General features: G+C 47.2%; 1 protein-coding gene across 3 annotated transcripts in view; it reads right to left on the reverse strand.

The window, feature by feature from the left end:
- Nucleotides 1–318: 318 nt before the first annotated feature.
- TMEM181 (transmembrane protein 181) overlaps nucleotides 319–22,738 on the reverse strand; it is a 70,283-nt gene continuing 47,863 nt past the window's right edge. For all 3 annotated transcript variants that reach the window (XM_031456616.2, XM_031456617.2, XM_064486521.1), the window contains exons 7-17: nucleotides 15,055–15,135; nucleotides 13,187–13,286; nucleotides 12,655–12,785; nucleotides 12,309–12,400; nucleotides 11,449–11,506; nucleotides 8,546–8,648; nucleotides 7,939–7,990; nucleotides 6,092–6,174; nucleotides 4,939–5,028; nucleotides 4,068–4,134; nucleotides 319–3,658 (exon numbers count right to left, since the gene is read on the reverse strand). In XM_031456616.2, coding sequence (XP_031312476.1) covers nucleotides 3,580–3,658; nucleotides 4,068–4,134; nucleotides 4,939–5,028; nucleotides 6,092–6,174; nucleotides 7,939–7,990; nucleotides 8,546–8,648; nucleotides 11,449–11,506; nucleotides 12,309–12,400; nucleotides 12,655–12,785; nucleotides 13,187–13,286; nucleotides 15,055–15,135 — 936 coding nt within the window. In that variant the 3' untranslated portion in view covers nucleotides 319–3,579. The remainder of the gene's footprint in view (nucleotides 3,659–4,067; nucleotides 4,135–4,938; nucleotides 5,029–6,091; nucleotides 6,175–7,938; nucleotides 7,991–8,545; nucleotides 8,649–11,448; nucleotides 11,507–12,308; nucleotides 12,401–12,654; nucleotides 12,786–13,186; nucleotides 13,287–15,054; nucleotides 15,136–22,738) is intronic.

Below are 22,738 nucleotides of genomic sequence, written 5' to 3' on the forward strand. Positions count from 1 at the left end.
TAACACAGGGAACTATATTCGTTTGTAATAACCAACAATGAAGAAGAATATATACATATGTATAACTGAATCACTATGCTGTACAACAGAAACTACATTGTAAATCAACTACATACTTCAATTAAAGAAGGCACATCCCAGTGAGTGGGGAGGTGGGTCTGTGACCTCATCTTCTATGCTCGTCCATGGGTCATGTTAACACGGCAGTAACTCACTTTTGCATCCACGTGCAAAAGTGAAAAAAGCCCTGCTCTTGCTGCCTGGATGGTCGAATTAACTCCATGTACAGAGAGCAGACAAAAATAAGATACATAAAGATCAAATATTAAACATTTTATTAACACCTACCAGAAAATTAGTCTCCTAATGAAGCCATTCCCAAAGTGTAAATTTGCCATAAATAAACATTTATTTACTTTGATTATAATGATCATTCTGTGATCAAGTGTTACTGTGCTCACTGACACAGTTCCAAGATTTCATACATAGCGTATCTTTCCTTTTGAGCTTAAAGTTCAGAGTTACTTTACAAATATTTACAGTTTTTTTTTGTAAAAAGGCAGTTTTCAGTAGCAGAAAATCCTCTTTCATAGTATGGTTGTGTTACCAGTTTATCTGAAACATGTCAAATCAAGATAAACAGGGTAATAAGATGTGACAGACTCCAGCAACTTCCCCTTGGCCTGCAGAAAAGAGTTGTACCTTTGTTTTTCAAAAGTCTAGCCTCTAAGGCAACTGGTTTCTAAAACCCTCAAAATACATAAACATACTTTAGTGTTTTAAGTTGTCTTCACTGAACGTCCCTCTTAATCATCCCTTCTATGAACGTCTGTGTTTTCCCCTGTGAGAAGGATTCCAGGAAAGAAGTGACCACATTTTAACCTGTTGAACATAACTGCACCTTCAGTAAACAGTCCATGGACTACCTGAGGCTGGTGACATTCATCCTGTAACCTGCTCGTGTAGCAGGTTGGGTTTACATAATATATTGAAACTTTTATTGCAATCTGTAATTATGTACAGGAGCAGTCTTACAAACCTTGAATATGTTTTTTTATACCCCCTTCTTTAGCCTTTCAAATGGGGTTTAAAAGAGAAAACTGCCATCATTTCACTGCTTTAAAGATTTAATAATAAATCAAGAGGACCTTTATCCACATGGATAATGAAGCTCTCCCTAGGGAAACTGAAATGCCTCTGGTCATCTTCCAGGTTCCCCTAGACTGGACCAGCATAAAAATTATCCCAAAGATGATGTTATTCAAGCCATTACCATGGAAGAACTAAAGTCAGCCCTTTGAATTTATAACTTAACTTTGCAAAACTTTGATACCCTCCAAGACAAAAAAAAAAATTCTTGCTACTATCTGAAGTTTCTGGCAGACTTTAGTGTTCTAACCTAATATCTATGGCACATATAATACATGCTAAATGCTATATACTTTAAGCAAATTTTTACATGGAAGGTGTAATCTGTTGATACATATGATACACCAGAGAAGAGAAACTGAAAATGCATGACTTAATAAAAAAACATTCCCCCCTTACTTTCTTTTGTGAATTTTTCATTGTTTCCAACTTAGTTACAAAAAGTAAATAAATACACCTGTATTTTTCATTTCACTGACTTGATACCATTAAGAATTAATGTGTGAAGATATCAGTCATCAGTTAATAATTACACTACAGGACAAGGACAAGCTTTAAAAATGCCTAGTGAGTACAGCTAAATGCCTCAGATATTTACATTTACTGGTAACAGCATTCCAAATTATGGACAATTATTTTATAATGATTAAAACTTGTAAACTATATTATACTAGAATACATTAATCAGCACAAGTAAGTCTTCATCAATTTACATAGTTATTTATAGTTAATATAAGCTGTAAAATTTGGTAATGGAAAATTTTTTCAATACCTCTGGATGCACAGAATCAAAAAACGTAATCACATCATTGCAAATGTAAAAACCATGTAAACTTGAATTACCCTTGCAATAATACAGTTGTTTTAATTCAAACATTCTTATTTACAAGGTTTTAAAAACAAATATAAATGGAATTCATATTAAAGGTACATTAGCATTAAAATTTTAATTAAAAAGAAAGATACGAAGTCATAATGAGTAGTCTCTCATGAACCTCCAGGAGTTCCCAGCACTACCAACAGTGGAACAGAACCTTTAGGTATGAGTGGTGACTTGAGAGTTAATGCATAGATGGAGAAAATGCAGGTGCCGTTTGCAGAGGGGAATAATCACATCCCATACCTTTGTTTCTGCCAAGATGGCATTGATCAGGATGTCTGCAACCATCACATGTAAACAGTTCAAGAGGGGTACTATTGTGCCCGTCCAAGGAAAAGCAAAGGAGGTATCTATACCAGACTCCTATACTTAGTCAATGAAAAGAAAGGAAGTGGAAATCTCCAGGGCTTTCTACAATGCTGCAGATTCAGCGGCTCCAGGAGACTTCTACAGAGCAATTCATCTGGTCACTCGACCACCACGGGCGGGAATGATTCCCAGCAAGTTACCTTCTGCCAGAGATGTTCCTCCGTAAGCCATCTACAACGTGTTACTTTCTTTCATCTAGTTTCCAAATGTGAAACTGAAAAACTTGGCAATAATGAAAAAATTGTTACATCAATCACTTGTTTAGCTTTTATTTAAAAAAAAAAATAGAGCTCTACGGGGTATCACCTTTAACAGAGCTGCAGAAACTACTGCTTACTGGGATAGTAACGGGTACCCTCCTCCCCAGCCACAGGGACATCATTCATGTTCATGTATGTAATGCTCACACACAGTAAACCCATGCACATATGTGCACACACATAGGCCTTGGAAAACTGTGTGGGAGCAACACTCCCCACTGGAGCTGACAACTTGTCAATCACCCTCACCCTTTCCTTATGAGCCTTACCAAACCCTCCTCAGAACTCCAGACACTGGCTCTGCTCTGATGGCGGGGAAAGGCTACAACCTGCCCACCCATCTCCCTTTTCCTAAAGTGCCATTACTCCTGCACGCATTTCACAGCAGTTACCCATTGCTTGAGATGCGGGGTCATCCAGACCACAGGCCACTCAGTGGGGAAGGACTGCCTTTGTGAGGCAGCCACAGAAATGGGCTTCCCTTTGAGTGTAAGGGTCAAAAACTGATTCCATGGGGCAGAGAAGAAAAGGAGGAGGAAGAGAAATGCCACCATGCTGAGGCCCTTATTCATAAGGGCTTTCCAGGAACTTGGAATTAGTAAATTTTTTAAAGTACGTAATTTCTCTGTTGAAAACAGGAGTAATTTCTCCCTCGCCACTGAGGATATGCTCTCTCTCATCTGAAATCTTTGAAAAACGATTTGGCTGTTTAAACTTGTCAGTGCCTCTCTTCCCAAATAAATGCAGTCAGTCTAACAATAAATTTGGCCTAATATTTAAATTTGTCCTCAGTTTCAGTTTTCCTTCAAACAAACGTAAACAAATAAGGACCACGAAATCTCTGCTTATAAGACAAGTCTGCAGACAGGCAGGTAGAGGGGAGGCCAGGAAGCGGTCGGTCACAGCAGGGCGGCCGGGGGCTCAGTCACTCTCAGACCCCTCCTTGTACTGGGCCCGGATGGCCTGGCCGTTCTGCAGGGGCATTTCTTCGTAGTCACTCCTGTTACAAAAGAGAACTTTGATACCATTCGGCTTTCGACAGCACTTGATTTAGGCTTCTCTTCACACTGACATGAGCTCGTTTCCCAGCTTCACGATCTCCATTTCTATCACCAACTGATACCACCCACTCCTTCAACCCACTGATCTCCGGGGCCTGTCATCCAGAAGGAACTGTTCTTCCCATGGTCACCACTCACTGCCGGTGTCCAGCAAGAAGGGACACCACCCCATCTAAGCCAGAGTCATGAGCAAACAGAAAACCAGGGGCTCACGTGATGCTCCCAGGTGAAAGAAACGCGACAATACCTTGAAAATCATTTCAGAATGATTAACAGCCTTTTCCATAAACATGCAGAATCAGGCTGAGCACCCCCCAGAGGGCAGCCTTCAAGGAGACAGTGACCTACCCATAGATGACATCATCATCTGAGTCATTCAGCATGGAGAACGCAGGATTGTCTTTCAGCTGGGACTCTGAAAACCAACACAAGCATTTTTATGTCACTACCCGGGAGAGGCAGGAGGCTGTCCCAGAAAAACGACAAGAGTTGGAAAGAGCTGGATTCAAATCCTAGCTTCTACCATTTATGATCCGTGTGACCAGAACGAGTCACTCTGTCCCTGAGCGTGTTCTCCTGTCCACAAGCCGGGGCCATGATGAGGAGTGGGAGCAGCTACCTCCTCCCAGGTCCACCCCAGGGGCAGGGCTGACAAACAGGTCAGACACCTGGATCTGCCTACCTGCTCCCTCCCACCCTTGGGCCTGAGGAAGCTTCTTGGCCTCTGGTCCATCATTTGTGAATGGGAGTAATGACCTTCACTAGGAGGGGCTGTGAGGCTCGAGGGGACCCTCCATGCAGGTGCTCTGGGAACTCCCTGAACGGAAAGCCAGGTGGCCCTGACATGCGACACACCACCCAGGTTCCAGGAGTTCTCACCCCGCTGCACGGGGGCTGCTCTGCTTTGTTTGGGGTTTGCTCGGGGCAGGGTGGAGGGTCCATTTGGTTTTCTTTTGAACGGTCCCAGCACTAGTATTCAACAGACTTTATTCGTGGGGCTGACAGATGTAATGCTTGGGTCAGGACCCCGGCACAAGACATCCTTCCATCCTGGGCTGTTATGACAACACACGCTGTGTTCTAACTGCAGCTTAGAGCTCGCTGTTTAAACCTACCTTGTCTCTCTCTGCTAAAGAGCAGGACTGCGGATTACAGCGCCAGCACTAATGGGAACCCGGGAAGTGGGTCCTGAACCTCAGCCGGCCCCGGGGCAGCTTACCATAAAGGGCGTTCTTCGAGGGTGAGTACACAAAGGCCAAAGTGTAGAGGTAAAAGTTCAACAAGCCATAGAAAGATAAGAATTCAGCTGGTGACACAGTCAAGGGAATAAGCTGTCCCAGAACATGGTCTGTGTGGACACGCCAGCCGGCCGCTGCTCCTAACATCAGTGACTGTGAACCGCCCACCAGGACCCAGGGTCCACACCCGGACGTCAGGATGCCACAGGGCAAGCCCCCTGCCAGAGGTTACAGTGACCGTTCATGGGCACCTGTAAATCACAGGTGAACTGTGCTCTCTCCTATCCATGGAGACCTCTGGGGTGGCAGAACCTGATGTGATCAAGTTATACGCAAAGGGCAGGAAGGCCACATGGATACGGGTGAATAAAGAATGAAACAGAGAACTGGAAACAGACTCTTAATCATTCTTCACATTTTCTGGGTTACAAACCCCTTCAAGAAACTGATAAAAGTTTAGTGTGAAATGCAGTCACAAATATGTGAAAAATTGTGCATTAATTCTATGGATGTAAGTAAGGTAAGGCGCCCCATGGAAAGAACCCAAGATGTGAAGGATTAGCCCCAAAGCATCCCCTGATGGAAGCCATCACTGGAAGGGAGGTAGGGGCCATGCACTCAACCTGATCAAGCATCTGAAAGGGTTTCCTGCCCAGGCACCAGGCCTCGAGGAACCGAAGGAGGTCCCGCTGTTCGCCTCCCCTCTCTGGAGACACAGGTAAACCACCGCTGGACACACCTGGGGGACAGTAAGAGATGCCATCTGGGGGAGACAGGACCCTGGAAGCAGGCCTCAGCCTCTCCTCATGCTCTGCAGAGAGGGGCGGGCAGCCCTGGCCCGACATGAGGCTTGGAATGTCCTTTCCAGTCCCCGGGCCACTGAGCGAGAGCACAGTGCAGAGAGCAGCTGTGGGCGCTGCGGGCTTGGCCCCACCTGGTGAGACCTCGGGCACTGCCGTGCCCTGCGGGGTCTCAGAGGGCCAGACAGCAAGCCCACCTCCTGCTCAGCACCGACAGCTGTGGAGCCCCCAGGGCACGCCGTACAGGTGACCTGCCGCTTCCTGATGTTCTCAGGCCTGGAACGCTGCCCCCTCCACTAGGGTGCGTGCCTGACATCTTTCCACAAAAGGATATAATTCTGGTAGTGAGTGGACAGTTCGGCTACAAAATTGTCTTGTAATACTTGTGCTCCGAACCTTAAATAGAGGATGACGATGCTGGAAAAAAGAGGGGCCAACATGTCAAAATATACCAAGAAACAGCACCAGCTTCACAGAACTTGTTACATTCACTTAGTCCAGTCACAATTATTTCTGCATGGAGACTCGTGCGCCTGCAAACACACATACACACACACGTGCACACACAGCCTCTGCCGCTGGTTCCTGGTCTCAGATCCAGGCGGCCCAGCTGCTGGGATGTGGACCTTGTCACAGCCTGGCATCGGGGCCCTGCGGCCCCCCGGGCACAGGCCCCTCCTTGTCTCTTACTCCCTCAGTCGTGTTGTCAGGACCACCTCCTCCAACACATCACCAGCTCCCGGGGGAGGGTCTGCTCCTCCTGGCCCTACTTCCCCTCCTCGCGCAGGGGCCCACACACCTCTGCTCTGACACCCGCCCACTGATGCGCGTGACGACAGACGGCTCTGGTAACAGGAAGCCCCCTCCCTTCCCTGTGATCCACTCCCCAGTCACAGCCAGACTGAGTGTTTAATCAAATGTAAATCAGATCCCTTCACCTCCCAGCTGAAAACCCTGCAAGGATTCCCATCGCTGAGAAAAGAACCCAGGCTTTTCACAGTGGCCTACGAGGCCCAATCTGACCTCCCAGCCAGCGGCCACCCTCCCTCACGTCCCTATCTCCTGTGATGCTGCTGTCCCCGAGCCCCAGCTTCAGGCCCTCCTTCAGGCCCCAGGCCAAAGGTCACTTCCTCAGAGAGGCGCCCCCACCCACCCTACTGAAACAGCCACTTCCCTCCTGCTGTCCTCACATCTGACTGATTTCACCATGGCACTCATGTTATTTATTTACTTCTTTATCTTCCTCCACTGGAATATCAGTGCCGCCACAAGGAGAAGCCTGTCTGCCGGCTGACCAGCGCAGCCACTCCGTAAGTATTTACTGCATGAATGAATGAGTCCCCTTGAAACGTCTATGAAGAAAGATCACAAAAGCCTAACCGCTTCCAGACAGACTGTACAGAGGTCATCACAAGGAGCCGGCAGCTCCCCCCGTGGACCGGGGTGCGTGAGGGTGTGTGTGTGGGGCGAAGGTGAAGGTGTGTAAGAGAGAGGGTGTGTGGGAGTGTGTGAGGGGGCGTGTGAGAGAGAGGAGGGCTGTGAGGAGATGGGAGGAGTGCTGCATGTGTAAAAGCAGGTAAGGGCACACTTAGTGCTGAAGAGAGACTAAGTTACAACACATGCACCTCTATTTTCAGGTGAATTTAGACGCTGAATAAAACTCAAGCTCATCTGCAGTCCAGGGGGGGTTCGCGTGCTTTGCTGAGCGAGGCACACGACTCCTGGAGGGCGAGGAACGAACCCAGGTGCCTGCGAGGGTCCTCCAGTCAACAAGGCTGGGACCGCAGAGCACTGGGTGCACCCACCAAGGAAAAGGGCTGACAGCCATTTATCTGCCACCCGAACAATGAAGAAAGAAATGCAGGTAACTACATGCTTTTCCTCCTCTGAGTTCTGATTTTAGCAGAAAGAGACAAACCATAAACAACCAAAAAATTACCTGGAATTCATCCAAAGACACAACCAGCGCTGGAAGTATGTCTTTATTAACACTCCTCCCTCCCCCGGGCACTCCCTCAGCCACCATACACGTCGGGGCCCCGCCCTGGGGAGGAAGTCTCCCCCTAATGGATACACTGGCTAGAAGCACCAAATTAACCCCATAAAAGGGAACAAAATATATTCATGACAGTAAAATTAAAATTCACATTTTGCTTCTTTCAAGAGATAAAGTCTTCTTACCTAATGACAAGCACTACAAAAGTCAGTGCGGTCAAGAATTTTAACCTGAGATCTGAAAAAGAAATAAACATTCCCATTAAGCCGCCAGACTGGAAGTAAATCCCACCGTCATCCCAGAGACCTTGGAAATAAAGCAAACATTGAACAAAGCCCTTCTTCCCTCTGGACTTTAAAGCTGTTAGTACCTGGAGCCCAGGAGAAATGCCGGCTCACCTCCCAGAGTCTGGGGTCCCCCAGAGAGCCCATGGCCATTATTATTTGGTTGTGACAGACTGGGGGACAGGATCCTATGAGGTCAAGTGACTTGTAAGGTGCGATTCCAGAAGGACCCAGGCAGCTCCAGCGGCCACATTGGCACCCAGGGTCCCAGCTGGCTTCCACCCTGCAGGCCTCCCTCCAGCACTGGCCAAGGCCCTGTCCGAATGGCCCAGAGTCACCCTTGCAGCCCTGCTGCGGCTCCCCAGGGCCCAGAGATGCTGGTCCCCAGCCTGTGGGAACGGGCCCAGGCCCTGGGTCTCCCCTCGGGGTCAGGCCACCAGCTTGGTGGCTCCAACCACCGCCCCCCACAAGCCTGCAGCAGGTGCGGGGGCTGTGAAGTGGCACTTACCTACGTACGGCATGTGCCGCAGCTCGGAGCAGGCCCGCACTATCAGGAACAAAAGGTACAAGACATACACGGCGGCCACCACCATGAAGAAAACCTTCATTCCCTGCAGCGACACCAGACAGCACGTGAATAACCACCGGGTCTGAGCGCCGCCTCTTCCTCCAACACCACTGCAGGCAGGAAAGCCAACCCTTTCCAAAAGGGAGCTGGAGCCCTGGAGGTCACAGCCTCAAATGGCTCAAATGGCACCAGATCGTGCTCTGACCTTCCTGATGGGGCTTAGCCTCTCTGTGGGCACAGGTGGCCGGCTCCCCCTGCAGGACACCCAGCCCTGCTAATCAGACGAGCAGATGCCTCCCAGGGCACCCAGGAAGCTCTGAGCACAGGGCCTGGAACATAGCACATGCTCAATTAATGGCAATGGCTCCTCCCTGTCTCTCCCGGGGGTGAGGGCTTGGCTCCCCTCATGAGGACAGTGGTATGTGTCCAGGCCTGGATCTCAACTTTGCTGGACCTTGGTTTTCTTTTCTGTGAAATGAAGGAATTAAACTAGATCATCGAGAAGACAGTGGGTCTAAAGTCACACGGTTCTGTAATTTTGTTACAGAAAACACAGAAGACTTTCCTCTGCCGTCAGCAGTGAGAGGGAAGGAGGCTGATGAAGGCCAGGCCCCACCGGGTGCCCTGCCAGTGAGAGACATGCTGCTCTCGCAGAACCTTCGCTGGAGTTCGAGGCTGTCTCTGTGCACGGACATCCCACCCCATCCCGTCTTCCCGTCCCTGCCCTTGCTTCTTCTCAGAGCCAGAACCCCTCCATGGTCAGGAAGCCAGGAACCTGCCTCTACCTCGTCGGAACCTGTGACTGAAGTCTGGGTTCAGTCTCCTCATCTGTGATGTAAAGGGGCTGTGCTTGATCAGTCGTGGGGTTCTTTAGCTATTTTCGGCTTTCTAGAAGTCAACGTTTTCATAGGTTTCTTGTAGTCACAGACTCAGCCACTCCATCTGTCCTTCCCAGGGAGGCTGCAAGGATTCCTGAGCCCCTGTGGCTGGTGTCCCCAACCACCAGGTTGAGAAGGGGACAGACGACCACAGCCGTGGTGACCCTGCCCTGCTCCTTGTCCAGCTAAATTCTTCACCCTCCTTCTCTAACTCGACCCTCACAGCAACTCTTTAGGGAAGAGTCCATTATTACCCTACCTCACAGACGAAAAAGACAGGAAAGAGGGATGGCTGCCACCCAGGACCATGGGCTTTACCCTCAGGCCAGAGAGCCTCATCACAGCACAGGTCCTGGAGTGTGACCTCAGGCAAGACTGTCACCACCTGTGTCCTCCCATGAAAAATGAGTGGTCTGTGCTGGACAGAAGCTCTGATAACAGTAGATTAGCAGGAATCTGTGTTATTTTATCTAAATCTGGGAGTTACACTCAACCAACACCATCCTATGTGATCTGTCACTGGGGTCTGCAGAATCTTCCTTGAGAATGTGTGCCTTCCTCTCCCTTCCTTCTGTGTCCCCGTCCCCAAGAAGAACAGCCTCCCCTGAGGCCTCATCCCTCACATGATGTGGCCCAGAGCCTTCACAGGACGTCCATATTTCCCTCCCAGCACAGCCCCCCACAGGGTACACCCTGACTCAGGTCTCCCTGCTCACAGAGTCATCCCCACGCTTCTCGGAACAGCATCTCTTCCCTGGCCCAGGATGCCTGCCCCTCCTCTCCAGCTCAAGGTGCAGCCCCTCCCACAAACTTATGAAAGCATTATGAGGCTAATTCAAAGACAAAAACAGAGGACAAAACACAAAGAAAGAAGCCCCTCCCCGCCACCCCCCAGGAACTTGGGCACGAGGTCCACAAAGACACACCTGGCAGGGCCCTGCACCCTGCAACATCGGTCTCTATTTTCTATGTCTTTTCTCCCTGACAAGGTCACATATTCTGAGGGCGAAGGTCACGATAGCATGTTCATAAGGCAAACATTCAGTGACCTGCCAACTCCTCACGTTGATAAATAATGGAATGGAGAGGCCACAGGCCCTGGGCTAGCGCACTCCAGTTAAGAACCAGGCACCTACACCGCTTCCTATGACACACAGCTTTTCAACAAACCATCACTCACTAAACTCCCCTCTTTTTCAGAGGCCATTCCCACAAAGAACTACAGATTTGCTCACTCTCTGCAAAGCCATACAGAAAAACGCTGGATGTCACCCAAGGTCAGGATTCACCTTTGTGCCTCTGGGACTGCCCTGCGCTGGGAGCATGACTCCTAGACTCCTGGCAGGGCCCCCCTGCCCCTTGGCACTGGGCACCTCCACGCCTGGGCCCGGCAGCGTGCTGCGCCCAGTGGGGGCTGCCTGTGAGGCATAGAGGGATGGGACACACTCTGGACGGTCGAGAGGAGGCCTCACTCATGGCTGATTGCCATTCGTGGGCCTCCACGTAAAATAAAGATGCTGGATGCCTCGTTTAAAAAGGACCAAAAATTTCAGGACGGTGACAGCAGAGCTTCACCTCGAGCGCAGGGCCCTGTGGCCACAGGCCTTGCAGGCCCACGAAGCCGGCCCCGGCCCCAGGACACCTTCCCACTACTTCACAGAATTACATGAACAAAACGTGTTCCTAATTGTTCTGCAAGGTTCCTAGAATTTGACACAACGTCTGCGCCCTGGCACTGCATCCATAAACCAAGGGCGGGGAGCAACAACATAGTATCTAAAATTTTATTTTTCATACTATTCAAATACATTTTTCCAAATTTTCCACCCATGAACTTTCTACAGTCCTTCCCAAACAACCAGTTAGCAAGCTTGTGTCAACAGTACAATTTAAGTTACTGAATTCAGTAATTTTTTTAAAACAGCATTTTAAAAAAAATCCTCAGGCTTCACCAACAATCCTTACCTGAAAATTTCCTGTGTCAACTCGATACTGGTACATTGGATCATGTAATTCATTAACTCTAAAAATAAGATGTTATAAAAAAAACATAGGTTAATAACTAGTTTACTTTTTATTTTACACTTTCTCTCACTTGGCTTTAAAAAAAAACTTATTAACATAAACTACTTGCTGACCAAGAGTAAAAGATTTTTAAAAAGTGATCCTAAATTTATGAGACACCGTAATTTCATATTGAAAGAGCACACAACGAAGCTTAACTGCCCACAGGCATCAGTATTGCGAAGCTGCAGTATTTTTCGTTATGAAAACCCCTATACTATTATTTCTCTTGCAGTTTTAAGAGATGTCTTCCAAGCACTTTTCAATGGCGTACATGGGCACTAAGAAATAGATGAGCACACAAAGAAACAAATAAAAGTAAGTACAAACTTCACGAAACTCATTTCAAAATGACACTGGGTTGCAGAGATGACAGGTGGGTGGGGAGAGGCACGTGGAAAAGCTAGTGAAAGGAAGAGGAAGTTTACAGATGCAGCCAAAGGAGAAACCACGCCTGGGGACAGTGGTGAGCCAGGAGCAGACCTGAGTGTCATTCCTGCACGTGAAGTCTCTGCCTCTTGGGAGGAGAAATCTGAAACGACCTGGTCTTCTTCATTGTCCACCCTAGACTAGAAGAATCGTGTACATCTCTGCATGCCATTCAAGCGAAAATGAATCCTCAGCTCAAGTCACACTACCAAGTCTTGAAACACTAAGTGACAGATTCCTTTCCGATTGAGTTCACAAAACAGTCAACTTTGGGTCTATCTGCCCTTGTTAAACGCTAAGACTGAAGTTCCACACACAGTAAAATTACTCACGTCTGCCATATTCCAAGAGTAACAGAGGCCAACCACAATAGTCCAACAATGAAGAATTTAGGCAAATAGAAAGTCAAGCACTTCCTTTCTCCCTAAAAAAGCAAAAAAAAAAAAAAAAAAAAAGAGTAAGAAATAGAGAAGTTAGTAATTCTAGCAAACCATTCCCCCCAGTAGACCACACTGGATCACAGGTACTGAAATCACTTCTACATGGCACACGTTCTGCTGACCACGAGGCTGAAGACAGTCTTCAAAGGCAAGTTCATCTTAAGGATTACCACCAGAGTCCAGAACGGAAGGACTGAGTCCCCGACTCCCCCAGCAGTGCTGAGGGCTGTCGGCTCACCTGGACCCGGATGCCGTGGTACACACACAGCCAGAAGAGCAGCAGCGCACACAGGAACACCGACTGGAAGAGGTCGTCCAGCATCCCCGGGAACCAGCTGTTCACCAGGAAGGAGAGGGGGAAGAAGGGGTCTGCAAGGCGAAAGGCAGACAGGCCTGTTGAAGGCAGGCTCGCCAGCACCCAGCGAGGCGCCCGTCCCGTGTGAGAGCGGAACTCAGATCGCCTTCTCCCCAGTCAGAGCCAAAGGGAAGGGAGTGAATGAAGGCTGTTTTATTTTTTAAAACCTAAAAGCCAATTAACAGGTGGCTCCAGTGATCCCAACGGAGCGCCATCTGCTCCCTTCAGCCGCGTCCCCAGTGGCCGTGTCTGCCGTCTCCTGGTACCGCATCACTCACGCCACGTGGGAGCGCTGCCACCTATTCCTCCAGGGGTCCCTGGGAGCTTCTGGAGACGCCAGGACCAGGCCACCTCTAGGATGCTTTCCAGCTTTAAATGTTAAAGGGGAAGGCTCCAAAGTGAAAATGGCACCTACCGTTGTAAAGCAGCAGCAGAGGCAGCAGGATGGACATCCACTTCTGCTCGATCCCCCAGTCTCTCATGGAGAACTTCCGCAGGGAGTGGGCGAACAGGCACTGCGAACCAGACCAGGCCCGTCACTATCCGCCACACCCCTCATGCGCCACGTTCCCTCTCCCTGAACCCACCGTCTAGGTGCCAGCCAAGACCTGCTGAGTTAACTCCTGGCTGAACTATCCCGACACCATCAGTGACAACTGGGAGACGGTGCTGAACTGCTGCCGAGGAGCCACGGAGGAGACGGTCACAGCTGTCCTCCCCAGGGCTGGAGGGGACAAGGGGTGTAATGGCCACCACCCCACCTCCTCCTGGCCAGGTCCCCATGGGGCCGCAGGTTAGGACGTCTGCGGGCACAGGCCCCACGCTCCTCGAGGGGCAACTTTCACAGATGGAGGCACCAGGGCTCCCCGAGGAGAAGCCAAGGGAACGAGGCTTACAACCATGGTCAGACAATGTGTTTATTTTCAAACGCCTTCCTGAAGCTGAACTGGCCTCTAGGAGAAATTTCTTTAGACTCTTTAAAACATACAATTTGTGATTTTTAGGAGTTGTTTTGTTTTGCTTTCTTATTTTTTCTGCAATCTAACATAAGCCAATAATTTTCTAGGCAGTTTGGACGTCCTGGGCTGATGGGCCATTTCCTCTAGTCTGTCAGGATCAGGCCCACTTCTCTTGAGCTTTTTTTGTTTTTTGGAGGGGGTTGGAATTACATTTATTCATTCATTCAATCATTCATTTATTTATTTATTTTAATGGAGGCACTGGAGATTGAACCCAGGACCTGATGCATGGTAGGGCCCACTTCCCTTATTTGAGAACATGGTGCCCTGGGGGCCAGGTCTTGGGGCCCCAGAGTGTGACAGCAGACTCCCAGGCCACAGAAATCCCTCAAGAAACAGCAAGGATTTCTGACAGACCAAATATGAATGGCAGTTTTCCACATTCCCTTAGTAAGTTCTTGAGGGGAAGCCCCGGGCAAGCCCAGCTCTCTGTGTATTCTGTGGCCACGTCCTGCCCTCCGTCCACACTCAGGCCCCAGATCACTGCCATCAGGCACTTTTCTCATGTGTCCCCTGTGAGCCTGGCTCCTTCTGTATACAATTAGTCGGCGGAGCAACAAGTTCCTTGGGTGGCAACTGGAGTGGCCACCCCTACAGAGAGTGGACATATCTCCTAAATGTCACACCCTCTGTGTTGGCATGGGGCAAGCAGCCGATGAGGGCAGGATACCACCCTTCAGGTACACCTCCTCCAATTTATAAGTTCCCACCTTCTCCGGCTCGGCTTCTGTGGAAACCACTTGTACTCCATGGGTAACCATCCCCCAGAGTCACAGTGCACTTGTGGACAGAGACCTCGGATCCCAAATGAGCCAACAGCCTGCATGTCCACTCCCCCTCATTTGTGGCCTCACTCCAGAAAAAGCCCAAAGACTGAAAGGTCTGATCCCATTTTCCAAGGTAAAAACCCAAGAATGTGCTGTACTCTGCACTCAAAGGTCATTCAAACAAGGCAGAATTCCTTCCGCATAGGTTAATGACATTTGTCATTACACATCGACAAGAATTTACTTACAAGTCAGTGATCTGTAATTACTATGTACTACGCAGAAGTCCTTACTAAAGCTACCACAGCATTCTTCCTGCACCCAGCACCCTAGCAGAAATACAGGATATTTAATAACATGGAGTCGGCTCATTGGGTGGAGTGTCTCCAAGTTCAGATAAATCTCCTGTGTAGTTCACACTTCAATAATCATAATTCATAAACTAACTTTGCCCTTCTTAGGTTTCCGACATATTCTGGCAGGTGAAAGGTACTTACAGTGACAATGAAGGTAAGCACCACAAAGACGAATCGGAACCAAATTTCCAACTTGGAAAATGCAGGGTCATAAGTCTTCCACTAAAATGGAAAGCAGGAGAACAAATTGGAAAAATGCATCTGAAAGGAAGTACGCCAGATCAGTAACGGTTACCTCTAAGCACAGGACAACATGTAATTTAAAATGTTCTCTTTCCCTATACTTTTCTTACATATTCTAAAATTTTAACACTTAGTACATTTTAGTTTTATATTTAGGAACACACATATCGTACCAAAATTGAAAATAGTTTTAAATAATGGCATACTAATGACGAATCTGGCAGATAAATTATTCTAAAATAATAATAAGAGCATTTCGATTTTAAATCTCATATCAAAGATCAACACTGTCAATCCCTTAATTAGAAAGCCATACTTTCCATTAAAAGAAACAGATTTTTAAAGGATGCAAAAATGTGCACAGGTGTGATGTTGTTAAAAAAGACTAAGTGAAACATAAAAACATAAATCTGACATCAAAAAACCACAGTGGAGTGACAGTTGTCAGTTCTCGTGCGGAGCGTGACTCACATCAAGTACACACCTAAGAGAGCGGTGATGCCCCACGTGCTGACCACAGGCGGAGGGCAGCCCTTCCAGCTTCGGTCTCGAGCCAGATTCATCCACTCTGCACCAGGCCAGTAAGCCCCATCATTTCCATGGACTGAATATGCATTGAATTAAAATCATCTGAGCAATTTAAAAATTGTGCAGAGCAGAGAGAGCTACAGACACTAGATTTTACTTGCCTGAAACATTAAATGTACACACACACACACACACAGAGGACACGAGGCAATGACAGGCCACAATCTCTGGCTGATGGGGGAGAGGTGTACCCTCTGGTCACCCCAAGCCCTGGGGAACCCCAAGCAGAACCCAGTGGTCTCCCCAAGTCGTGAACACACCGCTGTGAGTGCAGGGCCACAGTCCACCAGCTACGACCCACAGGACAAGCACTAAGGGCAGCACAGAGCGAGCTCCGGACACCTGCCAAACACCGCCCTCTCCCCATCCTCACCTGAATGCTGAGCAGTGCAGGAGCATTTGCAAACCACCCTCAAAGGGTCACCAGCACTCACAGAGGGCCAGTAACAGCGGTGAGAAGAAACACACAAATGGGTACTGTGCAGCATACTCCAAATGCTTTTACCTCAGTGGTGGGGAAAAATCAGCCTTAGACTCAATGCTGCTTTGGTCTCATCTAGTAAACTTCAAAATCAGGCCTGAAAAGATCAAACCACTTCCAAGTAACGTAACAACATCCCAGAACAAAGCTCATGTTTATCAGAATACAAAACTCTAACAGTCAATATTATGTCTGGTACTGAATCAGAAATGCCAGGCATGTAAAAAAGCAACAAAATATAAACCCTAATGAGGAAAAAACTAATCAATCGAAACTGACCCAGAAATCACAGACGACAGAATTAGTGGATGAGGACACCAAGGGGGCAGAGGAGAGACTGAACAGGTGAGACAGAGACCTCGAGGGAGACATTACAGAGGGCAACAAACATGAAGGTGAGCAGAAGAAATGATCTAAAATGAAACAAAAATGAACAGAGCATCAGTAAGCTGTGAGACAACTTCAGGTGGCCTAACAGGTGTACAAGTGGAGTCCTCGAATTTCTATTGGCAGGAAGAGGGCAGGAGGATAGAAAAAAATCTTTGCAGAAACAATGGCCAAAATTTTCCCAAATTTGATGAAAACTATAAACTCACAAACCAAAGAAGCTCAGTGGACCCTAAGTACAAGAAATATGAAGAAAAGTCACCAGGGAACACCATAATCAAACTGTTTTCATAAGTAAAAGAAAAACCTTAAAAGTGGGAGTAAGGGAGCGGGCGGGAGGGGAGGGGTATTCTTAAAGGACAAAAATAAGGATGATAGATTTCTGGTCAAAAAATGCAAGCCAGGAAGACCACTATTTTCACAGTACTGTTAACAATGCAATACCGCTACACACCTATTAGAACGGCCAGAATTACAAAGGCCAAGCTACCGAGGGACGAGGATGTGAAGCAACCGGGGCTCTGGCACTGCTGACGGGAACATGGAACAAGACAGCCACCCTGGGACCCAGTGTGTCAGCTTCTTAAACAGTTACACATCCCCTACCGTGTGACCAGCCAGGGTATTCGTAGGTATTTACCCAAGAGAAGTGAAAGCTCGTGTCCACACAGACTTGTACTCAGAAGTTCACAGCAGCTTTATTTATAGCAGCCCCAAACTGGAAGCCACCCAGATGTCCATGAGTAGGTGAGGGGATAAACTGTGCTATGTCCACGCACTGGAGCATGACCCAGCACCACCAAGAAAGGAACTACTGATACATCGTCAATCAATCTCAAAATAACTATGCTGAGCGAAAGAACGCAGACGTGCTGTATGACTCCTTTATACAAATGAATCCGCAGTGCAAGCAGATTGGTGCTGGCCTGGGGATGAGACCCCAACAGGAGGAAGGGGTCCTGGGGATGAGAACCTAATAGGAGGAAGGGCTGCAAGGAAACTTTTAGGGGTGGGAGGCTGTACTCTGGATCATGGTGGTGGCTTCCCAGGTATTCACACATGTCAAAATATATCAGATTTTATGTTTTAAACATGTGCACTTCACTCTATGTCAATTACACCCAAATCAACCTATCAAACAGAAACCAACTATTAACAGTTGATGCTCACGGGAAAGCAGGGACCACAGGGATGAAGAGCACACACATCGTGAAGTCAGAGGTTCAGGTTCAAATCCCTGCTCTTCCATCTTCTGGCTGGGCAACTGACAATCTCATCAAACCTCAGATTTCTCCTCCATAAAGTAGGGATACTGTTAGCTACTTTGTAGAATTCTCATAACAATGAAATAAGATGATGCATGGAAGAAGTTTGTAGCACAGCGCCTGGCAAACATGAAAGTCCAGTAAACAATAATGCTGTTCTTCTAAATCCGAAGCCATACAGCTATTGTGACTACTGCCATATTGTTTACATTTTACAACAGTATTATTTACAAAATGATCACAGTAGTGATTATGAGCGATGATGTGAACATAATATTTAAAGAAGTCTAATACCTTAGTTTAAAAAAACAAATTCTAAGGCATAATCAAGAAGAGAAAAAAGAATAGTTACTACAAGAAAAAGACTCACAAAATATGTTTAAAGTAACAGTGAAGAAAGTATGTATTTCTACCCTCAAGGGACTGTAAGTCTTAGGAAGGAAAATAACCACGGACCCCCAGGAGGAGGGGATACTGTCTCAGGAGTACAAAACAATCAACTCGCTCACTTACAAAATTAGCACTAGAAAATAATGCTCTATTCAATAAATGAATAGCTTAACCTAAAATCCATATTTTAGCTCTAAAATGTGAGTTAATAGGAGGGGAGGAGAAAGATGAGCAGTTGAGACCCAGAAGAAAAACAAAGCTTGCTCTTGGCTCCCAGTGCTGGGCCTCGAGCTGGGGCCTGGCGCTCAGCGGGCACCCGGGACCCTGTCTTACTTTGCTCCTGTGGTACCTTCCACCGCCTTTCCTGACACGGGAAACTTCCCACCACGAGCACTTGGGAGGCTGTCTTTGTCTGCAGCAGCTGAGCAGAATCACCTCTGTGTCCTCTGAGGCCAGACCAGCCTCACGGCTCCACCTGGCATTCACCTGTGCCAAGGGTTTGAAAGTCTGTCTTTTCCTTGAGTGAGCCCAAGAAGAAGGTGTGAAGCTTGGAGAACAGGGCCTGGGCCCCCCTGCTACAGACAGCGGCCCTCCAGCCGCCATGGGTCCGGTGATGCCTGGGCTGGGGCGGGGGGTAACAGTCCCAGGGACTGTCAGGCAGTGGCGTAACCAGAGTGGCCGCTGTACGGACCCAACACAGACTACGGGGGCTTGTCTGCGCACTTATTCTTAGGTGCCAAAGTGTGCATCTGAAACTAAAAAGTAAGTAAGTAAAAGAGAACAGTATAATCCCTGGAAACCCTTGGGTTTTAGACATTTTCTTTGAAGTCTTAAGAGCTATCAATCCCTTCATGGCTTTTGCATCACGACCCCGCAGTGTTCACAAAGCCGCCTCTGTCCCTCCAGAGATGGGCTCACCTGTCATTCGTGAATTGACCTTGGGAACGAGGGCCCCTTTCATGCCCTGGGTCATTTCCCTCTCGTTACAAGCTACAGGTTTGGGGTCCAGCTCCTCCACACATCCATTCAACATTCGCTGAGCACCTACTTTGACCATGTGCAAGCAAATACAATGTTAGACCCTGTGTGGACGTGACACAATTGAACTTAGGGGAGGAAAAAAACAGTAGAAACAACTCCAGGAGCTGACTAACTTGGGGGCAGAGAACAAGTACTCTGTGCCATCCTCAGCAAGTCCCCTGAATGGGAAAGCCGCAGAACACAGGGGAGGGAGGACCGGGTGCGGGCTGCTCAGCCCCGCACCGTGCACAGAAACCTGCACAGCATGAAGCGACCCCAGAATGAGGTCCCCAGCCAGACTCACAGCCTGGTTTCCAAGGCTTGAAACACGATGTGAAAGATGCCACACAGAAATGTTAGGGGAGGAAGAGCCTAGCACACGGCCCTGTAATCTGTCCTGTGACGACGACGTATCAGGTTTGAGCCAAGAAGCCACTGGTCCTTCTCAAAGCACTGCCTGCCACCAGGCCTCTCACTCCCAGTGGAGCAGAGTGGAGGAGCCATTCGACAGAAGACCAGAGCACTCGGGAACGTGGGTTGTGGTTTTGATCTCATCCCCCAGTGAAAAGTCACAGCTTAGGAATAAAAAGGAAGAAATGAAAAATGGACAATGTCTACAGGATGTTATTCAAGAATTGACCTGAACAGATCAATCACTTATCAGAGGGGACAATGCCCAGATCAGCTGTGACAACACAGGGGGCTGATGTGACATGTGCAGAGAAGGTGCTCGCAACGCTCAGAAGAAAATGATGGAAAAGTGAGTGCAAGCAGTCGGCGGGGGTCTGAAGTCTCCACTCCATCACATGTGCGGAGCCTGGCCAAGGGAACAAACGTCTTTGAAAACACAGGAGACAAGCAGTACCTGGTAAGTCCCTGCAGGACCTGGAAGGTGGTCTTGACTTGACTGGCAATGGGAGGTGGGCAAGACACAGCCAAAAGGAGCAGACTGACAGAAGAGACAGAAGGACTGCCACTGTCCTTCAGAAAGATAAACATGTACACAGAAGTCCATGAACTGGAAGTCCACAGAACACGGGGCTGAGAGAAAAAGGAGAGAGGAAGCACGCTTCTCACGGTCAAAACCTGAGCTCAAAAATACCATCACATCCCCCCAGAAGCCCCTCCCTGTACGCCCCCTCTAAGTCACTACCCACCCAAGAGTAATACTGATCCGGAAGTAACAGCATGGATTCATTCATTTTGCCTGGTTTTGTGATTTATACACATGGAATCACACACTATGTTCTATCTTGTATTTGGCATATTTTATTCAACAATTACATTCACAAAAGTCATCCTCAATGTTGCATGTTGCTGTCCTCACTCACTCTCACTGCTGTATAATATTCCATTACAGGAAGATGCCACAATTTATGTACTCATTCTACTGTCGATGGGTAGTTTACAGTTGGGAGCTATTTAGAATTGTGTTGCTATGATGTGAAAATTTAAATGTTTGGTCTATATTTTGCATTTCCATTGCACCAACTTACACTTTCACTAGCAGGGTACAGAGCTCTGGCTGCTCCACATCCTTACCAACTTTGGCATTTTTTTTTGCATTTTTTATTTTAACCATTCTGGTGGGTGTATGATAGTATCACTAAAATACTCTGAAGATATATTTTACTAATTATATTTTGTTTACTTCCAAAAAGGAATGAAGGTAGCTTATAATAAAAAGCCAGATTTGACAGAAACAATCTTAAAGGATTCTAAAAAGGTAAAACAATAAAGAAAGAGGGTAATTATACCAGCAACCTACATACCAGGATGTTAGTAATTACTACAATTCAGCATAAAACTTATTTCGAAAATGTCTAGCAGCTAATACCAAAAGAGAAATGTGATGACTGCACAGCTAATAAATGGAGCCATAACAAATGGTCAGAGGAATCCTGTTTGCGGGTTTAGATCAGAGTTAGCAGCGTAAGGGATACTGTCTTCAGCAGCAATTTTATAAAAAACATTGAAACACTTTACAGAAGGTTCTCTAATATCTAAATTCCTTTCTAGACATAATGTTACCTTGTGAATCTCTGAGGCAGCTCTTGGATAACCGAACTTTTTGGAGTGAGCGGCTAGACTGTATGTTAGACTTCCCCTTTCAAATATCAATTTTCTTAGGAGCTTTTTGAAAAACAAATAATTTTCTCTCCTGATGATAAATGTAATTAATAAAAGCTCCTTATGAAAAAGAGGAGAAAAAAAGAAATTAAACATTAATGCCACCACCCAGAGATAGCCTTCAGTTTTCTATCATATAAAATTTTAATTAACACTTTTAATTCATACATTTTCTTTCCTTTTAAAAAATCAGTATGTGTTTTGTTCTATCCATCCTGCTTTGTGACCAGTTTATTATTTTACCAGCCACAGAAGACCTAATTTATTTATTTAAACAGAGCTTTACTGCTGAAATACGGATTGCTCCCAACTTCCTGCTATGAGGAACACTTTTGAAAATAAATCTACCTTTCTAATTATTTCTTTAGAATAAACTCCCAGAAGCTGAATGACGGGGTCAAAAAGAATTTACCCACAGAGGCTTTGGTATATTGCTGAATTGGTCTCAGAAGTTCAATTTATATCCCCATTCACCTGTGTGAGAGAACTTACATTTCCTCAACCCTAGATGTTATTTTTCTTGTTGGTATTTTGACTGTTTGATAGGCGGAAAAAAAAAAAAAAAAGACATTCCGTCTTGTACTCTCTACATCTTTGGTTCTTAGCAAAGAAAAACATCATTTCATAGGTCTGTTGGCCATCTGAATTCCTTATTTTGTGAAGTGCTACGGTGTTTATTCTTCAATTCAACCAATAACTATTTATTACAAACATAACTGCTGCCAGGCACTCTGCTGGGTACTGGGGATACAGGAATATACCAAAAAAAAAAAAAAGAAAAAAGAAAAATCTCGCAAATCCCAAGGGTCCTGAGTCTGAGCTTTCTGGATGCTGCAGAGGGCTACCAAAATGAAGCTCTGGGGGCTGGCATAACTCAGGCGAGCTGTTCTGACGGCAGCCTCCCTACTGCGCCCAGACTAAGACCGCTTCACCTGCCTTCCGTTAGCAACAGCAAAATGGCACGAGACAAGTTGATCTGAAATGCATATAAAACTACTTAGGAATAAGTTTAAGAAGAAATGTAAACAGATATAGAAGATGGAAGGAGAGAACCCAATCAAAAACAAACAAACCCAGGAAACAAACCTTGAGGGGGAACTGCTGAGAACTCTGATAGAGGGCTTTCAGGAGATGGTGTTCTGACTGGGAGGACAGGAAGGAGAGGTCCTGCATTCTCCATCAGAAGGATGAGCAAAGAGCAAAGTCTACAGCCAGGGCGGTTGGCACAGGGTGAGACCAAAGTGCGCCTGCGCTCAGGGCACATGTCTGAGGCCCTGCCGGGGTTCCACTGCTGCGTCAAGACCCTGAGGACACAGGCAGA

The sequence above is a fragment of the Camelus dromedarius genome, chromosome 6, assembly GCF_036321535.1.
Source record: "Camelus dromedarius isolate mCamDro1 chromosome 6, mCamDro1.pat, whole genome shotgun sequence".
Lineage (NCBI taxonomy): Eukaryota > Metazoa > Chordata > Mammalia > Artiodactyla > Camelidae > Camelus > Camelus dromedarius.